Source organism: Ranitomeya imitator, chromosome 3 (genome assembly GCF_032444005.1).
Source record: "Ranitomeya imitator isolate aRanImi1 chromosome 3, aRanImi1.pri, whole genome shotgun sequence".
In the NCBI taxonomy this organism is placed as follows: Eukaryota; Metazoa; Chordata; class Amphibia; order Anura; family Dendrobatidae; genus Ranitomeya; species Ranitomeya imitator.
Genome location: NC_091284.1, coordinates 89777116 through 89800825, shown reverse-complemented (window position 1 = coordinate 89800825; position 23710 = coordinate 89777116). Strand labels below are relative to the sequence as shown.

The following is a 23710-nucleotide window of genomic DNA, read 5'->3' as shown; positions in this document are numbered from 1 at the left end:
AAGATCTCTCCACAGGTGTTCAATGGGATTTAGATCCAGACTAATTGCTGGCCACTTCAGAACTCTCCAGAATTTTGTTTCCATCCATTTCTGGGTGCTTCTTGAAGTATGTTTGGTGTCATTGTTATGCTGGAAGAACCATGACCTAAGATGCAAACCCAGCTTCCTGAAATTGACACTACATTGTGACCTAAAAGTCTTTGGTAATCTTCAGATTTCATGATACCTTGCACACAGTCAAGGTACCCAGTGTCAGAGGCAGCAAAGCAACCCCAAAACATCTTTGAACCTCCACTCTATTTGAATGTAGGTACTGTGTTCTTTTCTTTGTAAGCCATATTCCATTTTCGGTAAACAGAATTATGTGCTTTACCAAAAAGCTCTATCTTGGTCTCATCTGTCCACAAAACACTTTCCTAGAAGGATTTTGATTTACTCATGTACATTTTCTTTTCCAATGTTTTTATTTTCATTTTAGCAACATAACAAGATTCAAGTTTGAAGGCATTGTTTGTCATTAGGTAACATATAACATATAATATTCCATATTATAATAGACATTTGACATATAATGGGTGTTTATAAGACTTTGTATTGTTTCATTAACAATTTTAAGCGTATCAAACGCTTCATATCGTTTTAAAGATATAGAAAAAGTACAGAAAAAGTACATTCCAATATTTTCGTTTTCGTAACAAAACATGACTCATTTTTATAGGCATTTTTGCCGAACTCATGTACATTTTAGCAAAGTGCAGTCTCTAGTTTTTTTTATGTCTGTGTCAACAGTGGGATCCTCCTGGCTCTCCTACCATAGTGGTTAATTTCATTCAAATGTCAACGAATGTACCCAGAACCCTAAATTTCAAGGACAGCTTAAAATTCTTTGGAAATTGATTGAGGCTGCTTATCCAACATCTGGACTACCCTGCTTTGCAATCTTTCATCAATTTTTCTCTGCCGTTCATGTCCAGGGAGATTAACTACAGTGCCATGGGTTGTAAACTTCTCGATCGTGTTGAGCACTGCGGACAAAGGAGAATCAAGATCTCTGGAGATGGACTTGTAACCTTGAGATTGTTGATACCATTCAACAATTTTGGTTCTCACATTTACAGGCAGTTCTCTTCTCTTCTTTCTGTTCTCCATGCTTAGTGTGGCACAGGCAGATACACAATGCAAAGATTGAGTCAACGTGCCCACTTTGTATCTGATTTCAGATGTGATTTTCATATTATGTATAACAAAACATGTATAATTACAATAATTTTCTAGGAGAAATACTTCATTTTTTTCATTTCAAGAGTGTCAACACTTGCATCCATGACTGTATACTCCTTCTAAACCTATATTCACAGCTACACTGCTCAGTACTGCTATATAATATCTTCCATGCTGCTGCTTTTGAGTGTGCACTAGATAGAGATATACAACAGAATTTCATGTGTACAGTGTATGGAAGACATCACAGCAACTTGTCTTTACCAATTAGCTCTGAGAAAAAAAAGAAAAAAAGTGGATCATGCAGAGGGGAAATCTGATGAAAAAATCAAGGTACAAGTCATAATGGCCAGAAATAATGTTATTCTTCATGTACACAAATTACAGATACGCTTTAAATAATATAACAACTATAGTGTTCATTGCAATTTGCTAAAAATAGAAGAGTAACATATGTATATTGTATTTTTATTACTTGTTGAGGCTTTTATTAACCCTTTCCAAACATATGATATACAACTGCATGGTACCACTGGTGTAATAATTTCATCATCATCATCGCATCCTTAAAAACAAGCCCTCACAACATAAATGTAAGTGAACAAATAAAAATGTAATGGCCCTTTCAGAGTATCGGAAAAATGAATAAAAAAATAATACTCCACATTTTGTGCATCAATTATAAGTTACATTGTGAGATAAGTTTTGTGCACTTGCTTTCCTTGTGGCTATATAACGTGCTTCTGAACGATGCTTTGTTGATTCTGATAACCTCTTAGATATTGATGTTTTCTTGGGTTCTTTTATGTTGTCTAATTCATTTAACTCCAGCTCACGACCAAATATTTCAATCTAAAACATGAAAGTTTAGTTAGTGACATTCAAACAATAGATTACATTTAATTTTCTTCTGATTTATCTATATTTTTAGCATTGTCCTTATTGTTTCCATTGAGGCTTAACCACTTAGTGACGCCAATTTGGTACCTAATGATCAAGCCAATTTTTACAATTCTGACCACTGTCACTTTATGTGGTTATAGCTTTGGAACACTTCAACAGAGCCCACTGATTCTGAGACTGTTTTTTCGTGACATATTGTATTTCATGTTAGTGGTAAAATTTATTCGAATTTTTATGCCCTTAAATCGGAGAGATACAGTACAGACCAAAAGTTTGTACACTCCTTCTCATTTAAAGATTTTTCTGTATTTTCATGACTATGAAAATTGTACATTCACACTGAAGGAATCAAAACTATGAATTAACACATGTGGAATTATATACTTAGCAAAAAAGTGTGAAACAACTGAAATTATGTCTTATATTCTAGGTTCTTCAAAGTAGTCACCTTTTGCTTTGATGACAGCTTTGCACACTCTTGGCACTCTCTTGATGAGCTTCAAGAGGTAGTCACTGGGAATGGTCTTCCAACAATCTTGAAGGAGTTCCCAGAGATGCTTAGCACTTGTTGGCCCTTTTGCCTTCATTCTGCGGTCCAGCTCACCCCAAACCATTTTGATTGGGTTCAGGTCTGGTGACTGTGGAGGCCAGGTCATCTGGTGTAGCACCCCATCACTCTCCTTCTTGGTCAAATAGCCCTTACACAGCCTGGAGGTGTGTTTGGGGTCATTGTCCTGTTGAAAAATAAATGATGGTCCAGCTAAACGCAAACCAGATGGAATAGCATGCCGCTGCAAGATGCTGTGGTAGCCATGCTGGTTCAGTATGCCTTCAATTTTGAATAAATCCCCAACAGTGTCACCAGCAAAGCACCCCCACACCATCACACCTCCTCCTCCATGCTTCACGGTGGGAACCTGGCATGTAGAGTCCATCTGTTCACCTTTTCTGCGTCGCACAAAGACACGGTGGTTGGAACCAAAGATCTCAAATTTGGACTTATCAGACCAAAGCACAGATTTCCACTGGTCTAATGTCCATTCCTTGTGTTCTTTAGCCCAAACAAGTCTCTTCTGCTTGTTGCCTGTCCTTAGCAGTGGTTTCCTAGCAGCTATTTTACCATGAAGGCCTGCTGCACAAAGTCTCCTCTTAAGAGTTGTTGTAGAGATGTGTCTGCTGCTAGAACTCGGTGTGGCATTGACCTGGTCTCTAATCTGAGCTGCTGTTAACCTGTGATTTCTGAGGCTGGTGACTCGGATAAACTTATCCTCAGAAGCAGAGGTGACTCTTGGTGTTGCTTTCCTGGGGCGGTCCTCATGTGAACCAGTTTCTTTGTAGCGCTTGATGGTTTTTGCCACTGCACTTGGGAAACTTTCAAAGTTTTCCCAATTTTTCGGACTGACTGACCTTCATTTCTTAAAGTAATGATGGCCACTCATTTTTCTTTACTTAGCTGCTTTTTTCTTGCCATAATACAAATTCTAACAGTCTATTCAGGAGGACTATCAGCTGTGTATCCACCAGACTTCTGCACAACAAGACTGATGGTCCCAACCCCATTTATAAGGCAAGAAATCCCACTTATTAAACCTGACTGGGCACACCTATGAAGTGAAAACCATTCCCGGTGACTACCTCTTGAAGCTCATCAAGAGAATGCCAAGAATGTGCAAAGCAGTCATCAAAGCAAAAGGTGGCTACTTTGAAGAACCTAGAATATGACATAATTTCAGTTGTTTTACACTTTTCATTAAGTATATAATTCCACATGTGTTAATTCATAGTTTTGATGCCTTCAGTGTGAATGTACATTTTTCATAGTCATGAAAATACAGAAAAATCTTTAAATGAGAAGGTGTGTCAAAACTTTTGGTCTGTACTGTATGTCACAAAAAATATTTAATAAATAGCATTTCCCACATGTCTTCTTTACATCAGCACCATTTTGGAAACAATTTTTTTTGTTAGGAAATTATAAGGGTTAAAAGTTAACCAGCAATTCCTCATTTTTACAGCACCATTTTTTTTTAGGGACCACGTCACATTTGAAGTCACTTTGAGGGGTGTACATGACAGAAAATACCCCAAAGTGACACCATTCTAAAAACTTCACTCCTCAATGTGCTCCAAACCACATTCAAGAAGTTTATTAACCCGTCACAGTAACTGAAACAAAATGGAAGGAAAAAATGAACATTTAACTTTTTTTCACAAACATTTTACTTCAGAATTTATTTTTATTTTCACAAGTGTAAAAAAAAGAAAATGAACCACAATAGTTGTTGTGCAATTTCTCCTGAATACGCCGATACCCCGTATATGCCGGTAAACCACTGTTTGGGCGCACGGCAGAGCTTGGAAGTGAAGGAGCGCCGTTTGACTTTTTCAATGCAGAATTGGCTGGAATTGAGATCGGACGCCATGTCACGTTTAGAGAGCCCCTGATGTGCCTAAACAGTGGAAACTCCCCACAAGTGACACCATTTTGGAAACTTGACCCCCAAAGGAACTTATATAGATGTGTGGTGAACACTTTGAATCCCCAAGTGCTTCACAGAATTTTATAACGTAGAGCCGTGAAAATAAAAAATATTTTTTTTCCAGAAAAATGATCTTTTTCCCTTTCCCAAGAGTAACAGGAGAAAATAGACCACCAAAGTTGTTGTGCAATTTGTCCTGAGTATGCTGATACACCATAATGTGGGGGTAAACCACTGTTTAGGTGCATGTTAGGGCTCAGAAGGGAGGGAGCACCGTTTGACTTTTTGAACGCAAAATTGGCTGGAATTAAAAATGGTGCCATGTCACGTTTGGATACCCCCTGATGTACCTAAACAGTGGAAACCCCCCAATTCTAACTCCAACCCTAACCCCAACACACCCGTAACCCTAAGTCCTACCCTAACCATAATCCTTACCATAATCCTTACCACAAGCCTAACCCCAACACATCCATAACCCTAATCCTAACCCTAACCCTAATCCCACCCTAACCATAACCCTAACCACAAACTTAACACTAACACACCCCTAACCCTAATCCCAACCCTAACCATAATTGCAACCCTAACGCTAACCCTAACTTAAGCCCAACTCACTTTAGCCCACCTCTAACCCTAATGGAAAAATGGAAATATATATTTTTATTTTATTATTTTTCGCTAACTAAGGGAATGATAAAAGGGGGTTTAATTTAATTTTTTTTTCTTATTTTGATCACTGTAATACGGTCTACCACAGTGATCAAAATGAACCAATAGGAAAAATTTCCTATTGTTGCCGAGTGCCGGCCGGCAGATCTCGGCAGGCGCACTGCGCCTTTTTCTCCTGGAAGAAGATGTTGGCCTGGGGGACATCATGAGGGTCGGCAGGGACTCCAGAGGTACAGGGGGGTGATCGGGGGACCCTATTTCTCTCTCCTCTGATGTGCAATCACATCAGAGAAAAGAGAAATTACCGTATTTTCCGGCATATAAGACGACTTTTTAACCCCTAAAAATTGTCCCAAAAGTTGGGGGTCGTCTTATACGCCGGGTACAGGTGCACGGAGCGATCCTGGATGGTTCCCAGGGTCTGAAGGAGAGGAGACTCTCCTTCAGGCCCTGGGATCCATATTCATGTAAAAAATAAAGAATAAAAAAAAAATATGGATATACTCACCCCTCCGATGGACCCTGGCTCTCAGCGGTGCAAGCGTCTGCCTCTGTTCCTAAGAATGCAATGAGTGAAGGACCTTCGATGATGTCGCGGTCACATGAGCGGTCACGTGAGCGGTCGCGTGACCGCGATATCGCAGGTCCTTCACTCACTGCATTCTTAGGAATGGAGGCAGACGCTTGCACCGCTGAGAGCCAGGGTCCGTCGGAGGGGTGAGTATATCCATATTTTTTATTTTTATTCTTTATTTTTTACATGAATATGGATCCCAGGGCCTGAAGGAGAGTCTCCTCTCCTCCAGACCCTGGGAACCACACGCCGTATAAGATGACTGGGCATATAAGATGACCCCCGTCTTACATGGCGGGTATATACCATATTCCATATTTTATATGGAACAGTTGGGGGTTTTCTTATACGCCCAGTTGTCTTATACACCAGAAAATACGGTAAATGGAAAATCTGCCTTTTTTTTTGCAGTCGCCGTTATACCGGCACACCGACCCGAATCATGTTCTCTGGGGTCATCTACCACTGGGGGCGCTATAACCTTAAACTTCAGCGCTGTTAAAAAGCGGCGCTGTGGTTTAAGTACCCTTAACAGTCGCCGTTAAAAGGCGTGTCGGCGGTCGATCAGGGGTTAATGAAGACAGAAATAAAATAGAATTTTATAGCCTGTATTTTCCACCCGGATTCACTTTTTCTTGTCTAACCCAAAGAATACATTCGAAAAGTAAGAACTCATTTGACTGCTGTCTAAATGTTATCTGTAGCATACTGTGGCTTGCAAAAGAATTCACAACCATTGGCTTTTTACCTATTTTGTTACATTACAACCTGTGTTTAAATATTTTTGTGATCCGATTTGTGTGTGATGCACCAGTACTAAATATTCTAAGTTGGTGAAGTGAGAAAAATATAGGCATAAATTAAATTTACGTAATCAAATAACTAAAAATTGGTATATGTATATACCCTTTTACTATGAAGACAGAGGTACGTTGGGGTTAGGGTTGGAATTAGAGTTGGGGGGTTCCACTGTTTAGGTACATCAAGGGGTCTCCAAAGGCGACATGGCGCCACCATTGATTCCAGCCAATTTTGCGTTCAAAAAGTCAAATGGTGCTCCCTTCCTTCTGAGCTCTGCTGTGCGCCCAAACAGTGGTTTACCCCCACATATGGGGTACCAGCATACTCAGGACAAATTGGAGTCCAATTTCTCCTGTTACCCTTGTGAAAATAAAAATTTGGAGGTGAAAAAATAATTTTTGTGGAAAAATATGATTTTTTTTTCACGGCTCTATGTTATAAACTTCTTTGAAGCACTTGGGGGTTCAAAGTGCTCAACACACATCTAGATAGGTCTAGTTTCCAAAATGGGGTCACTTGTGGGGGGTTCCACTGTTTAGGTACATCAGGGGCTCTGCAAACGCAAAATGACGCCCTCAGGCCATTCCATCAAAGTCTGCATTTTAAAACGTCACTACTTCCCTTCTGAACCCCGACGCATGCCCAAACAGTGGCTCCCCACATATGGGGTCCCAGTGTACTCAGGACAAACTGGACAACAACTTTTGGGGTCCAATTTCTCCTGTTACCCTTGTGAAAATAAAAAACTGCGGGCTAAAAAATCATTTTTGAGGAAAAAAATGATTTTTTATTTTCACGGCTCTGTGTTATAAACTTCTGTGAAGCACTTGGGGGTTCAAAGTGCTCACCACACATCTAGATAAGTTTCTTAAAGGGTCTAGTTTCCAAAATGGTGTAACTTGTGGTGGGTTTCCACTGTTTAGGCACATCAGGGGCTCTCCAAAGGTGACATGGTGTCCGATCTCAATTCCAGCCAATTCTGCATTGAAAAAGTCAAACGGCACTCCTTCCCTTCCAAGCTCTGCCATGTACCCAAACAGTGGTTTACCCCCACATAGGGGTATCAGCGTATTCATAAGAAATTGCACAACAAATTTTGTGGTTCATTTACTCCTTTTACACTTGTGAAAATAAAAAAATTGGTTCTGAATTAAAATGTGTGTAAAAAAAAGTTAAATGTTAATTTTTTCTATACACATTGCTTCAGTTCCTGTGAAGCACGTAAAGGGTTAATAAACTTCTTGAATGTGGTTCTGAGTACCTTGATTGGTGCAGTTTTTAGATTGGTGTCACTTTTGGGCATTTTCTGTCAGTGAGTTTAAATGTGAGATGGTCCCTAAAAAAAATGGTTTTGTAAATTTTTTTGTAAAAATGAGAAATTGCTGGTCAACTTTTAACCCTTTCTAACAAAAAAATATGTTGTTTCCAAAATTGTGCTGATGTAAGGCTGGTTTCACATTTGCGGTTTTTTTTTTTTGCGTTTTTGCGGTTAAAACGCAAAAAAAGCATGCTATTTTTCCCTATACTTAACATTAAAAACGCATTCTTTTTTTGTGTGCGTTTTGCTGCGTTTTGACGACGCATGCGTTGTTTCTATGCATGCGTTTTGTTGCAGAAATGCAACATTAAGGATAAGTCTCAGCACACACTTATGTAACATTTTACATGGCATGAATTTTCAACAAGATAATAATCAATTAGAGGAGTATATAGATGCCAACGTGTGACAGACTACTGAATGGCCATATCGCAAATATAACAACAAACCAAACAAAAAAGGACAAAGCGATCAAATAGGCCAAAGAATATATAAAAATGCAAAACTTTATTGTATACAAATATCAGGTATATCAGTGGGAATTCCCATTAACCATATGTGCAAAACAAACAGAGGAACAGGGACATGGGCAATCAGGCTGAGGTATATCGAATAATGTAACAAGATATATACAGTGGGGCAAAAAAGTATTTAGTCAGTCAGCAATAGTGCAAGTTCCACCACTTAAAAAGATGAGAGGCGTCTGTAATTTACATCATAGGTAGACCTCAACTATGGGAGACAAACTGAGAAAAAAAAATCCAGAAAATCACATTGTCTGTTTTTTTAACAATTTATTTGTATATTATGGTGGAAAATAAGTATTTGGTCAGAAACAAACAATCAAGATTTCTGGCTCTCACAGACCTGTAACTTCTTCTTTAAGAGTCTCCTCTTTCCTGCACTCATTACCTGTAGTAATGGCACCTGTTTAAACTTGTTATCAGTATAATAAGACACCTGTGCACACCCTCAAACAGTCTGACTCCAAACTCCACTATGGTGAAGACCAAAGAGCTGTCAAAGGACACCAGAAACAAAATTGTAGCCCTGCACCAGGCTGGGAAGACTGAATCTGCAATAGCCAACCAGCTTGGAGTGAAGAAATCAACAGTGGGAGCAATAATTAGAAAATGGAAGACATACAAGACCACTGATAATCTCCCTCGATCTGGGGCTCCACGCAAAATCCCACCCCGTGGGGTCAGAATGATCACAAGAACGGTGAGCAAAAATCCCAGAACCACGCGGGGGGACCTAATGAATGAACTGCAGAGAGCTGGGACCAATGTAACAAGGCCTACAATAAGTAACACACTACGCCACCATGGACTCAGATCCTGCAGTGCCAGACGTGTCCCACTGCTTAAGCCAGTACATGTCCGGGCCCGTCTGAAGTTTGCTAGAGAGCATTTGGATGATCCAGAGGAGTTTTGGGAGAATGTCCTATGGTCTGATGAAACCAAACTGGAACTGTTTGGTAGAAACACAACTTGTCGTGTTTGGAGGAAAAAGAATACTGAGTTGCATCCATCAAACACCATACCTACTGTAAAGCATGGTGGTGGAAACATCATGCTTTGGGGCTGTTTCTCTGCCAAGGGGCCAGGACGACTGATCCGGGTACATGAAAGAATGAATGGGGCCATGTATCGTGAGATTTTGAGTGCAAACCTCCTTCCATCAGCAAGGGCATTGAAGATGAAACGTGGCTGGGTCTTTCAACATGACAATGATCCAAAGCAGACCACCAGGGCAACGAAGGAGTGGCTTCGTAAGAAGCATTTCAAGGTCCTGGAGTGGCCTAGCCAGTCTCCAGATCTCAACCCTATAGAAAACCTTTGGAGGGAGTTGAAAGTCCGTGTTGCCAAGTGAAAAGCCAAAAACATCACTGCTCTAGAGGAGATCTGCATGGAGGAATGGGCCAACATACCAACAAGAGTGTGTGGCAACCTTGTGAAGACTTACAGAAAACGTTTGACCTCTGTCATTGCCAACAAAGGATATATTACAAAGTATTGAGATGAAATTTTGTTTCTGACCAAATACTTATTTTCCACCATAATATGCAAATAAAATGTTAAAAAAACAGACAATGTGATTTTCTGGATTTTTTTTTCTCAGTTTGCCTCGCATAGTTGAGGTCTACCTATGATGTAAATTACAGACGCCTCTCATCTTTTTAAGTGGTGGAACTTGCACTATTGCTGACTGACTAAATACTTTTTTGCCCCACTGTATCTCTATTGTCCTAAATCCATACAAATCATATCATGAATACTCCCAATTTAATACATATAAAACGGCAGGACCAATCAGATAAGAATCAACAGCCTCTAGGTGGCGATAGTGATGCCAAACATAGAGACCATAGAGAAACATATAACATACGCCATGTTTGGAATATCAGCATATCTTACCCGAGTAACAGCGTGGAACCACCGGAGAAATCCAAGAGGGAGATAGCCTGAGAAACCCACGTCGCCCCGACGCGCGTTTCGGCACAGCCTTTGTCAGGGGACATGATAAAATGAGACGGTGTGTGCATTAAAAAGGAACCAGAACCAATAGGCGTCATCCGGAAGTGATGTCATATTGAAATAGTATGTGTAATCATAGATACTGAGAATATAGTAAAAAACTCAGTAAAGGGATATGTTCTATCCCAGATTATATAGACCGCCCTTCCCGAAACCAGAATATTATGAAAAGATAATGCCGCAATATACAGGACTCATGCGCAGATGTAATGCCGATGCTGTCAGTACACAGCGACGTCAGTGGTGGGCAGAACTGATATGCTTAGAGCAGGGAGGAAAGTTCAAGGAATGTGACCCGGAAGTAGTATAACGTCACCATGGCTACATAGCAACAAGGAGCTAGGCATACCAATGCAGAGACACATATTAAGTGCATACAAATACATCGCAATAAATGGTAAGTCCTAAAATATGAAGGCACCAATGTATCCCCGGTAAGGAAAAGATATAAAATATTCAAATCGCCACATAATGTGACGCATGCGCGATGTAATCCAGACCCTGTCACACGGCGTCAGCGTCAGTGGTTAATGGGAATTCCCACTGATATACCTGATATTTGTATACAATAAAGTTTTGCATTTTTATATATTCTTTGGCCTATTTGATCGCTTTGTCCTTTTTTGTTTGGTTTGCAGAAATGCAACATGTAGTAATTTTTAGCGGCGTTTTTTTGCGCGGCAAAAAAATGTATTGATGTCTATGTAAACGCATGCGTTTTTAAGCACATGCGTTTGCATGCGTTTTTATAGAAAAACACAAGAAAACACACTGATAAGCCAACCCCCAACCCTAACCCAAACCCAAACGCTAAGGGATCCTAACCCTAATCCTAACCCTAATCCTAACCCTAATCCTAACCCTAACCCAAACCCAAACGCTAAGGGATTCTAACCCAAACCCAAACGCTAAGGGATCCTAACCCAAACCCTAACCCTAACCCTAAGGGATCCTAACCCTAACCCAAACGCTAAGGGATCCTAACCCTAACACTAACCCTTAGGGTTAGTGTTAGGGTTAGAATCCCTTAGGGTTAGTGTTAGAATCCCTTAGCGTTTGGGTTTGGGTTAGGGTTACTGTTAGGGTTAGGATTAGGGTTAGGATCCTTTAGCGTTTGGGTTTGGGTTAGGATCCCTTATCGTTTGGGTTTGGGTTAGGGTTAGGATTAGGGTTAGGATCCCTTAGCGTTTGGGTTTGGGTTTGGGTTAGGGTTAGGATTAGGGTTAGGGTTAGGATCCCTTAGCGTTTGGGTTTGGGTTAGGGTTAAGGTTATGATTAGGGTTAGGGTTAGGATCCCTTAGCGTTTGGGTTAGGGTTAGGATCCCTAGGGTTACTAGGGATCCTAACCCTAACCCTAGCTATTTCTGTTTATAGTGGGTTTTCTTGTTGATTTTGATGATTGGCAGCTGTCACACACTTCTCATCATGTGTTTCAAAAACGCAAACGCAGGAAAAAACGCATATAAACGCGTCAAAACGCCGCGTTTGTATTAAGACATGCAAAAACGCTTGCGTCTAAAAAACGCAGCGTTTTAACGCGTTTAAACGCGTTTTTTCACCAAATGCGTTTGCGTTTAAAACGCTGCGTTTTTAAACGCAAATGTGAAACCAGCTTTAAGTAGACATGTGTGAATGTTATTTATTAACTATTTTGTGTGACATATCTCTCTGATTTAAGGGCATAGAAATTAAAAGTTTGAAAATTGCAAAATTTTACAAATTTTCGCCACATTTCTGTTTTTTCATAAATAAACGCAAGTAATATCGAATAAATTTTACCATTACCATGGAGTACAATATGTCATGAAAAAACATTCTCAGAATCAGTGTGATACGTTAAAGTGTTCCAGAGTTATAACCTCATAAAGTGACAGTGGTCAGAATTGTAAAAATTGGCCTGATCATTAAGCTGCAAATTGGCTCTGTCACTAAGGGGTTAAGTTAAAGATGACACATTTCCTTTGTATTTTAGGCAAAAAAAAAAATATTTTCATCTTTTACATATTAAAAATTACAAATTGGAAAATTGGGCACCCTGCATGGTTAGAACCTAGTAGAACCCCCCTTTTGAAAGTATTACAGCTTGTAAACTTTTTGTAGTGAGTCAAGAGTTTTTCATTTCTTACTTGAGGCATGTTCATCCATTCCTGGGTCGTCTTGCATGCACTGTTATTTTAAGGTCTAGCCACATATTTTCAATGATGCTCAGATCAGGTGACTGTAATCTATTGTACTTCTGGTACCTTCCCCTCTGCTTTCAAACATGCCACAATAACACCTATCTTCAAGAAGTCATCCCTTGACCCGAACGCTATGTCCAGCTAGCGCCCCATATCTTTGCTCCCATTTGCTTCCAAACTCCTTGCACGTCCATGCTGAACTTTCCTCTCACTCTGTATCTAACTGTCTCATTGCTTCCATCCCCACCATTCCACTGAGACTGTCCTGACCAAAATTACTAATGACCTACTTACAGCCAAAGCCAACAGACAATTCTCTATATTCCTAGACCTATCCTCTACCTTCGGCACAGTTGACCATTGTCTCCTACTACAGATCCTCTCTTCCTTTAGTGTCAAAGACCTTACCCTGTCTTGGATCTCCTCATACCTTACCAACCGCACATTTAGCGTTTCCTACTCCCATATTAACCTCTTCATCAAGCCCCCTCTCTGTTGGTGTCCCTAAAGGCTCTGTCCTAGGACCCTTGCTCTTCTCCATCTATACACTTGGCCTGGGACTAGAGTTGAGCGACCTTGACCTTTTTAGAGTCGAGCCGGGTTTCGCGAAACCCGACTATCTCAAAAGTCGGGTCGAGTGAAATCGGCCGATTATGACGTAAAGTCGGGATCGACCGAAACACGAAACCCAATGCAAGTCAATGGGGCAGCATAGTCGGCAGTGAGTGGGGGCCAGGAAAACACCTAGAGTGTCCATTTTAATGTCAAAACCATCCATTCTTCTTAATGAAGCTTGTCAAGTGTAATTTACCTTATAATAATTGGAAGGCATTTGAAATTGGGGGTCATTTGGCTAAAGTTGTGGTGGGTAGGGCTGGTTCAAGTAATTAGTGGGCCCAGGAAATCTGGACCACGTCACGGCAGTGGAGCAGGGAGAGGTAAGTCTTTCAACTTTGCAAGTGCTGTGAACCTGAGCAAGCAGGGGGGGCCCACTCGTTGGCATTGGCACTGGCACAGGGCCCCTCAAAGTACAGCGGTGTGTTTGCACGGCGGGGGCGCCTCCCACCGGCAGCAACACTTTTGCGTACTATGAGAGGCCCTGTGCCAGTGACGTCGCCAACTAGTATTCCTCCCCCCACCTGATGAAGGAACCTGCACTTTCATCTGCACCTTCCTCTTTGTCCCCGTGTAAGGTGGTATGGTATGCGGGAAGAGCAACCTGACTTTCAGCAGGGTCACAATGTTGTTGTGTAGCGTGCACGGGGAATGTTGCGTTATGGGTCAATGTACCAGCAGACTCATCTATCACTGGCTGGGCAATGGGCAGGATGAGGAGGAAACACAGATATAGGCCCAAAGAATAAAGTTGGCTAAATGCAGTTCAAAATTGGTAACACAGGAATAACCAGGGGGCATTGCAGTGGAGGACAACTGGAATGAGAGGCTGACACAGAGAGTAGGCCCAAATCAGTAAGTAGTCGAAATGCAGTTCAAAATTGGCAACCGTAGTAAACAGGCGGCACAGCTTTGTTCAGTGGAGGAGAACAGCAAGGAGTGGCAGACACCGATAGTAGGCCCCAAACCAACTAGTACGCCAAATGCAGTTGTTCCGTTTAACCACAATTTAATGAGAGCTTGAAGATAGAAGTTCAGGAAAGGCAACCTGGAGAACACCTTGGAGTGGAACACACCATCTCTCTACACCCCATACCCAATTTGTAGGCCTAATGCAGTGTAGTTTCCAAGAACTACTAAACGAGAGCCGGAAGATCGAAGCTCAGGAAAGGCAACCTGGAGAACACCTTGGAGTGGAACACACCATCTCTCTACACCCCATACCCAATTTGTAGGCCTAATGCAGTGTAGTTTCCAAGAACTACTAAACGAGAGCCGGAAGATCGAAGCTCAGGAAAGGCAACCTGGAGAACACCTTGGAGTGGAACACACCATCTCTCTACACCCCATACCCAATTTGTAGGCCTAATGCAGTGTAGTTTCCAAGAACTACTAAACGAGAGCCGGAAGATTGAAGCTCAGGAAAGGCAACCTGGAGAACACCTTGGAGTGGAACACACCATCTCTCTACACCCCATACCCAATTTGTAGGCCTAATGCAGTGTAGTTTCCAAGAACTACTAAACGAGAGCCGGAAGATCGAAGCTCAGGAAAGGCAACCTGGAGAACACCTTGGAGTGGAACACACCATCTCTCTACACCCCATACCCAATTTGTAGGCCTAATGCAGTGTAGTTTCCAACAACTACTAAACGAGAGCCGGAAGATCGAAGCTCAGGAAAGGCAACCTGGAGAACACCTTGGAGTGGAACCCACCATCTCTCTACACCCCATACCCAATTTGTAGGCCTAATGCAGTGTAGTTTCCAAGAACTACTAAACGAGAGCTGGAAGATCGAAGCTCAGGAAAGGCAACCTGGAGAACACCTTGGAGTGGAACACACCATCTCTCTACACCCCATACCCGATTTGTAGGCCTAATGCAGTGTAGTTTCCAACAACTACTAAACGAGAGCCGGAAGATCGAAGCTCAGGAAAGGCAACCTGGAGAACACCTTGGAGTGGAACACACCATCTCTCTACACCCCATACCCAATTTGTAGGCCTAATGCAGTGTAGTTTCCAAGAACTACTAAACGAGAGCCGGAAGATCGAAGCTCAGGAAAGGCAACCTGGAGAACACCTTGGAGTGGAACACACCATCTCTCTACACCCCATACCCAATTTGTAGGCCTAATGCAGTGTAGTTTCCAAGAACTACTAAACGAGAGCCGGAAGATCGAAGCTCAGGAAAGGCAACCTGGAGAACACCTTGGAGTGGAACACACCATCTCTCTACACCCCATACCCATTTTTTAGGCCTAATGCAGTGTAGTTTTCTACAACTACTAAACGAGAGTCGGAAGACCGAAGCAATGGCAAGGAAACCTGGGGAACACCTTGGAGTGTAACACACCATCTCTCTCCACCCCATACCCAATTTGTAGGCCTAATGCAGCCTTATTTCCGACAACTACTAAACGAGAGCATGAAGATCGAAGCTCAGGAAAGGCAACCTGGAGAACACCTTGGAGTGGAACACACCATCTCTCTACACCCCATACCCAATTTGTAGGCCTAATGCAGTGTAGTTTCCAAGAACTACTAAACGAGAGCCGGAAGATCGAAGCTCAGGAAAGGCAACCTGGAGAACACCTTGGAGTGGAACACACCATCTCTCTACACCCCATACCCAATTTGTAGGCCTAATGCAGTGTAGTTTCCAAGAACTACTAAACGAGAGCCGGAAGATTGAAGCTCAGGAAAGGCAACCTGGAGAACACCTTGGAGTGGAACACACCATCTCTCTACACCCCATACCCAATTTGTAGGCCTAATGCAGTGCAGTTTCCAAGAACTACTAAACGAGAGCCGGAAGATCGAAGCTCAGGAAAGGCAACCTGGAGAACACCTTGGAGTTGAACACACCATCTCTCTACACCCCATACCCAATTTGTAGGCCTAATGCAGTGTAGTTTCCAACAACTACTAAACGAGAGCCGGAAGATCGAAGCTCAGGAAAGGCAACCTGGAGAACACCTTGGAGTGGAACCCACCATCTCTCTACACCCCATACCCAATTTGTAGGCCTAATGCAGTGTAGTTTCCAAGAACTACTAAACGAGAGCCGGAAGATCGAAGCTCAGGAAAGGCAACCTGGAGAACACCTTGGAGTGGAACACACCATCTCTCTACACCCCATACCCGATTTGTAGGCCTAATGCAGTGTAGTTTCCAACAACTACTAAACGAGAGCCGGAAGATCGAAGCTCAGGAAAGGCAACCTGGAGAACACCTTGGAGTGGAACACACCATCTCTCTACACCCCATACCCAATTTGTAGGCCTAATGCAGTGTAGTTTCCAAGAACTACTAAACGAGAGCCGGAAGATCGAAGCTCAGGAAAGGCAACCTGGAGAACACCTTGGAGTGGAACACACCATCTCTCTACACCCCATACCCAATTTGTAGGCCTAATGCAGTGTAGTTTCCAAGAACTACTAAACGAGAGCCGGAAGATCGAAGCTCAGGAAAGGCAACCTGGAGAACACCTTGGAGTGGAACACACCATCTCTCTACACCCCATACCCATTTTTTAGGCCTAATGCAGTGTAGTTTTCTACAACTACTAAACGAGAGTCGGAAGACCGAAGCAATGGCAAGGAAACCTGGGGAACACCTTGGAGTGTAACACACCATCTCTCTCCACCCCATACCCAATTTGTAGGCCTAATGCAGCCTTATTTCCGACAACTACTAAACGAGAGCATGAAGATCGAAGCTCAGGAAAGGCAACCTGGAGAACACCTTGGAGTGGAACACACCATCTCTCTACACCCCATACCCAATTTGTAGGCCTAATGCAGTGTAGTTTCCAAGAACTACTAAACGAGAGCTGGAAGATCGAAGCTCAGGAAAGGCAACCTGGAGAACACCTTGGAGTGGAACACACCATCTCTCTACACCCCATACCCAATTTGTAGGCCTAATGCAGTGTAGTTTCCAAGAACTACTAAACGAGAGCATGAAGATCGAAGCTCAGGAAAGGCAACCTGGAGAACACCTTGGAGTGGAACACACCATCTCTCTACATCCCATACCCAATTTGTAGGCCTAATGCAGTGTTGTTTCCAACAACTACTAAACGAGAGCCGGAAGATCGAAGCTCAGGAAAGGCAACCTGGAGAACACCTTGGAGTGGAACACACCATCTCTCTACACCCCATACCCAATTTGTAGGCCTAATGCAGTGTAGTTTCCAAGAACTACTAAACGAGAGCCGGAAGATTGAAGCTCAGGAAAGGCAACCTGGAGAACATCTTGGAGTGGAACACACCATCTCTCTACACCCCATACCCAATTTGTAGGCCTAATGCAGTGTAGTTTCCAAGAACTACTAAACGAGAGCCGGAAGATCGAAGCTCAGGAAAGGCAACCTGGAGAACACCTTGGAGTGGAACACACCATCTCTCTACACCCCATACCCAATTTGTAGGCCTAATGCAGTGTAGTTTCCAACAACTACTAAACGAGAGCCGGAAGATCGGAGCTCAGGAAAGGCAACCTGGAGAACACCTTGGAGTGGAACCCACCATCTCTCTACACCCCATACCCAATTTGTAGGCCTAATGCAGTGTAGTTTCCAAGAACTACTAAACGAGAGCCGGAAGATCGAAGCTCAGGAAAGGCAACCTGGAGAACACCTTGGAGTGGAACACACCATCTCTCTACACCCCATACCCAATTTGTAGGCCTAATGCAGTGTAGTTTCCAACAACTACTAAACGAGAGCCGGAAGATCGAAGCTCAGGAAAGGCAACCTGGAGAACACCTTGGAGTGGAACACACCATCTCTCTACACCCCATACCCAATTTGTAGGCCTAATGCAGTGTAGTTTCCAAGAACTACTAAACGAGAGCCGGAAGATCGAAGCTCAGGAAAGGCAACCTGGAGAACACCTTGGAGTGGAACACACCATCTCTCTACACCCCATACCCAATTTGTAGGCCTAATGCAGTGTAGTTTCCAAGAACTACTAAACGAGAGCCGGAAGATCGAAGCTCAGGAAAGGCAACCTGGAGAACACCTTGGAGTGGAACACACCATCTCTCTACACCCCATACCCAATTTGTAGGCCTAATGCAGTGTAGTTTCCAACAACTACTAAACGAGAGCCGGAAGATCGAAGCTCAGGAAAGGCAACCTGGAGAATACCTTGGAGTGTAACACACCATCTCTCTCCACCCGATACCCATTTTTTAGGCCTAATGCAGTGTAGTTTTCTACAACTACTAAACGAGAGTCGGAAGACCGAAGCAATGGCAAGGAAACCTGGGGAACACCTTGGAGTGTAACACACCATCTCTCTCCACCCCATACCCAATTTGTAGGCCTAATGCAGCCTTATTTCCGACAACTACTAAACGAGAGCATGAAGATCGAAGCTCAGGAAAGGCAACCTGGGGAGCACCTTGGAGTGTAACAAACCCTCTCTCTACACCATGGAAGGGCTGATTCTTAGGAAGGAAGGCTGTCGGAAAGAAGCAGGTCGCGTCCGAGGGTGATTATATTCTTATTAGGTATATACTCACCTTCGGACGCGCCCTGCTTCTTTATTTGTAATGAATGTTTATTTGCAATGTGGTTTTGACTTACTCTGTTTTTTTGGTAAATAATGATTTTATTATTTTCATTGTTTTGCATCTTCTTGGCAATAATATAAAGAAGACGCGACAGGACAACACTCGGTGGATGCCATATCTGTGTTTTAAATTGAAAAAAACTTTCAGTTAACTACTTGCAGGAGAAAGTTATTGTAGCTGGTGGCCATTTTTAGTACTGTACCAGATTTTTGTTGTATGTGTTTGTTTTTAATGTTAAAATGTCTGCATTTGATATCTCTCCAGTATTTTCTTTTTTATAAGCAAAATACTTATTTTTATATTTTCTGATGTTGGTTCCAGGGGTACACGGGCAGCAGTGGTGTGGTCAGTGGAGGCCTAGTGGAAGGAGTGACCGCAGACAGGCATCGAAGGCCTAAAATAATAACACATGGCTGTAGGCAATTTTAAATTGGTTCCAGGGGTACACGGGCAGCAGTGGTGTGGTCAGTGGAGGCCTAGTGGAAGGAGTGACCGCAGACAGGCATCGAAGGCCTAAAGAAAAAAAATTGGGCTGGCTGTAGGCAATTTTAAATTGGTTCCAGGGGTACACGGGCAGCAGTGGTGTGGTCAGTGGAGGCCTAGTAGAAGGAGTGACCGCAGACAGGCATCGAAGGCCTAAAATAATAACACATGGCTGTAGGCAATTGTAAATTGGTTCCAGGGGTACACGGGCAGCAGTGGCCTGGTCAGTGTAGTAGTAGTAGAAAGAACGGACCGCAGACAGGCATCGAAGGCCTAAAATAAAAAAATTGGGCTGGCTGTAGGCAATTTTAAATTGGTTCCAGGGGTACACGGGCAGCAGTGGTGTGGTCAGTGGAGGCATATTGTAAGGAGTGACCGCAGACAGGCATCAAAGGCCTAAAATAATAACACATGGCTGTAGGCAATTTTAAATTGGTTCCAGGGGTACACGGGCAGCAGTGGCCTGGTCAGTGTAGTAGTAGTGGAAAGAATGGACCGCAGACAGGCATCGAAGGCCTAGAATAAAAAAATTGGGCTGGCTGTAGGCAATTTTAAATTGGTTCCAGGGGTACACGGGCAGCAGTGGTGTGGTCAGTGGAGGCATATTGTAAGGAGTGACCGCAGACAGGCATCGAAGGCCTAAAATAATAACACATGGCTGTAGGCAATTTTAAATTGGTTCCAGGGGTACACGGGCAGCAGTGGCCTGGTCAGTGTAGTAGTAGTAGAAAGAACGGACCGCAGACAGGCATCGAAGGCCTAAAATAAAAAAATTGGGCTGGCTGTAGGCAATTTTAAATTGGTTCCAGGGGTACACAGGCAGCAGTGGTGTGGTCAGTGGAGGCATAGTGGAAGGAGTGACCGCAGACAGGCTTCGAAGGCCTAACATAACAAAAATGTCAATACAATGGTATTGTCAGTGGCAGGCATTGAAGGATGTCAGCGCATAGACTAAACATTGGTGGAGCTGTGAGATAATTTTGCAAGTGGTAGAGCACTGTTTGAGCTGGGGGGGGGGAACTGTCTTGTGGCTGGCGGTACAGGCCCAGGGCCCCTCATATTACAACGGTGTGTCTGACGTTGGGTGCGCACCACCACCACCAGAGACACTTTATTGTACTAGGAAAGGACCCAGTGGCAGTGCCGTCGACCAAAAGCGGGCACACCCACCTCTTCAAACAAACAGCACTCTCACGGGTGCTGTCGACAAGTGTCGATACCACGGCCCCGTGTGGGGAGTTTGGCCATTTAGTGAGGTGTAAACATGTCGTATGCTGGACAATCAGGTGCAGAAAATTACGAGATTGGAAAAGGCATTCAGAATAGTCCACAGGCAAGACCTTTTCATAGGAAAGCTAGGTGTCGGCCGGGCAAGGTGGGGCAAAAGATTTCGAAATCCAGTTGTTGTTCATTTTAATGAAGGTTAGATCATCTACATTTTGGGTAGCCAGACGAGTCCTTTTTTCTGTTAGTATTGAACCTGCAGCACTGAATACTCTTTCTGATAGGACACTAGCTGCCGGGCAAGCAAGCTCCTGCAATGCATATTCTGCCAATTCTGGCCAGGTGTCTAATTTTGATGCCCAGTAATCAAATGGGAATGACGGTTGAGGGAGAACATCGATAAGGGATGAAAAATAGTTTGTAACCATACTGGACAAATGTTGTCTCCTGTCACTTTGAATTGATGCTGCAGTACCTGTCCTGTCTGCGGTCATAGCAAAATCACTCCACAACCTGGTCAGAAAACCCCTCTGGCCAACGCCACTTCTGATTTCTGCCCCTCTAACTCCTCTGGTCTGCTGGCCCCTGCAGCTCGTGTGAGAACGATCACGGGCGCTGTGTGCAGGGAATGCCAGAAGCAAACGGTCAACAAGAGTTGATTGTTTGGTTGCTAATATTAGTTCCAAGTTCTCATGTGGCATTATATTTTGCAATTTGCCTTTATAGCGAGGATCAAGGAGGCAGGCCAACCAGTAATCGTCATCGTTCATCATTTTAGTTATGCGTGTGTCCCTTTTGAGGATACGTAAGGCATAATCCGCCATGTGGGCCAAAGTTCCAGTTCTCAAATCTGCGGTTGTGCTTGGTTGAGGGGCAGTTTCAGGCAAATCCACGTCACTTGTGTCCCTCCAAAAACCAGAACCCGGCCTTGCCGCGCCACCAATTTCCAGTGGCCCCGGAAAAGCTTCCTCATTAAAAATATAATCATCCCCATCATCCTCCTCGTCGTCCTCCTCCTCTTCGCCCGCTAACTCGTCCTGTACACTGCCCTGGCCAGACAATGGCTGACTGTCATCAAGGCTTTCCTCTTCCTCAGCTGCAGACGCCTGATCCTTTATGTGCGTCAAACTTTGCATCAGCAGACGCATTAGGGGGATGCTCATGCTTATTATGGCGTTGTCTGCACTAACCAGCCGTGTGCATTCCTCAAAACACTGAAGGACTTGACACATGTCTTGAATCTTCGACCACTGCACACCTGACAACTCCATGTCTGCCATCCTACTGCCTGCCCGTGTATGTGTATCCTCCCACAAAAACATAACAGCCCGCCTCTGTTCGCACAGGCTCTGAAGCATGTGCAGTGTTGAGTTCCACCTTGTTGCAACGTCTATGATTAGGCGATGCTGGGGAAGGTTCAAAGAACGCTGATAGGTCTGCATACGGGTGGAGTGTACGGGCGAACGGCGGATATGTGAGCAAAGTCCACGCACTTTGAGGAGCAGGTCGGATAACCCCGGATAACTTTTCAGGAAGCACTGCACCACCAGGTTTAAGGTGTGAGCCAGGCAAGGAATGTGTTTCAGTTGGGAAAGGGAGATGGCAGCCATGAAATTCCTTCCGTTATCACTCACTACCTTGCCTGCCTCAAGATCTACAGTGCCCAGCCACGACTGCATTTCTTTCTGCAAGAACTCGGACAGAACTTCCGCGGTGTGTCTGTTGTCGCCCAAACACTTCATAGCCAATACAGCCTGCTGACGTTTGCCAGTAGCTGCCCCATAATGGGAGACCTGGTGTGCAACAGTGGCAGCTGCGGATGGAGTGGTTGTGCGACTGCGGTCTGTGGACGAGCTCTCGCTTCTGCAGGAGGACGAAGAGGAGGAGGAGGGGGTGCGAACGGCTACAGCCAACTGTTTCCTAGACCGTGGGCTAGGCAGAACTGTCCCAAACTTGCTGTCCCCTGTGGACCCTGCATCCACAACATTCACCCAGTGTGCCGTGATGGACACGTAACGTCCCTGGCCATGCCTACTGGTCCATGCATCTGTTGTCAGGTGCACCTTTGTGCTCACAGATTGCCTGAGTGCATGGACGATGCGCTCTTTAACATGCTGGTGGAGGGCTGGGATGGCTTTTCTGGAAAAAAAGTGTCGACTGGGTAGCTCGTAGCGTGGTACAGCGTAGTCCATCAGGGCTTTGAAAGCTTTGCTTTCAACTAACCGGTAGGGCATCATCTCTAACGAGATTAGTCTAGCTATGTGGGCGTTCAATCCCTGTGTACGCGGATGCGAGGCTAAGTACTTCCTTTTTCTAACCATAGTCTCATGTAGGGTGAGCTGGACTGGAGAGCTGGAGATCGTGCAACTAGCGGGGGTGCCGGTGGACATGGCAGACTGAGAGACGGTGGGAGATGGTATTGTTGCCGCCGATGCCCTAGATGCAGTGTTTCCTACTACAAAACTGGTGATTCCCTGACCCTGACTGCTTTGGCCTGGCAAAGAAACCTGCACAGATACTGCAGGTGGTGCGGAAAATGGTGGCCCTACACTGCCGGAAGGGATGTTGCGTTGCTGACTAGCTTCATTGGCCGAGGGTGCTACAACCTTAAGGGACGTTTGGTAGTTAGTCCAGGCTTGCAAATGCATGGTGGTTAAATGTCTATGCATGCAACTTGTATTGAGACTTTTCAGATTCTGTCCTCTGCTTAAGGTAGTTGAACATTTTTGACAGATGACTTTGCGCTGATCAATTGGATGTTGTTTAAAAAAATGCCAGACTGCACTCTTTCTAGCATCGGATACCTTTTCAGGCATTGCAGACTGAGCTTTAACCGGATGGTCACGCTGTCCTCCAACAGGTTTTGGCTTTGCCACGCATTTTGGGCAAGATACGGGCCCGGCAGATGGAACCTGTTGCGATGTTGATGCCTGCTGCGGCCCCTCCTCCTCCGCTTCAGAACTGCTGCCGCCTGCACCCTGTTCCCCCAATGGCTGCCAATCGGGGTCAAGAACTGAGTCATCTATTACCTCTTCTTGTAGCTCGTGTGCAACTTCGTCTGTGTCACCGTGTCGGTCGGTGGTATAGCGTTCGTGATGGGGCAACATAGTCTCATC

The 23710-nt window shown here is 44.0% G+C and overlaps 1 protein-coding gene across 1 annotated transcript in view; it reads right to left on the bottom strand.

Annotated features, from left to right (window-relative positions):
- Positions 1-454: 454 nt before the first annotated feature.
- LOC138672764 (uncharacterized) overlaps positions 455-23710 on the bottom strand; it is a 143877-nt gene continuing 120621 nt past the window's right edge. The window contains exon 19 of the mRNA XM_069761099.1: positions 455-2073. Within this exon, the coding sequence (XP_069617200.1) occupies positions 1897-2073 (177 nt within the window). The 3' untranslated portion in view covers positions 455-1896. The remainder of the gene's footprint in view (positions 2074-23710) is intronic.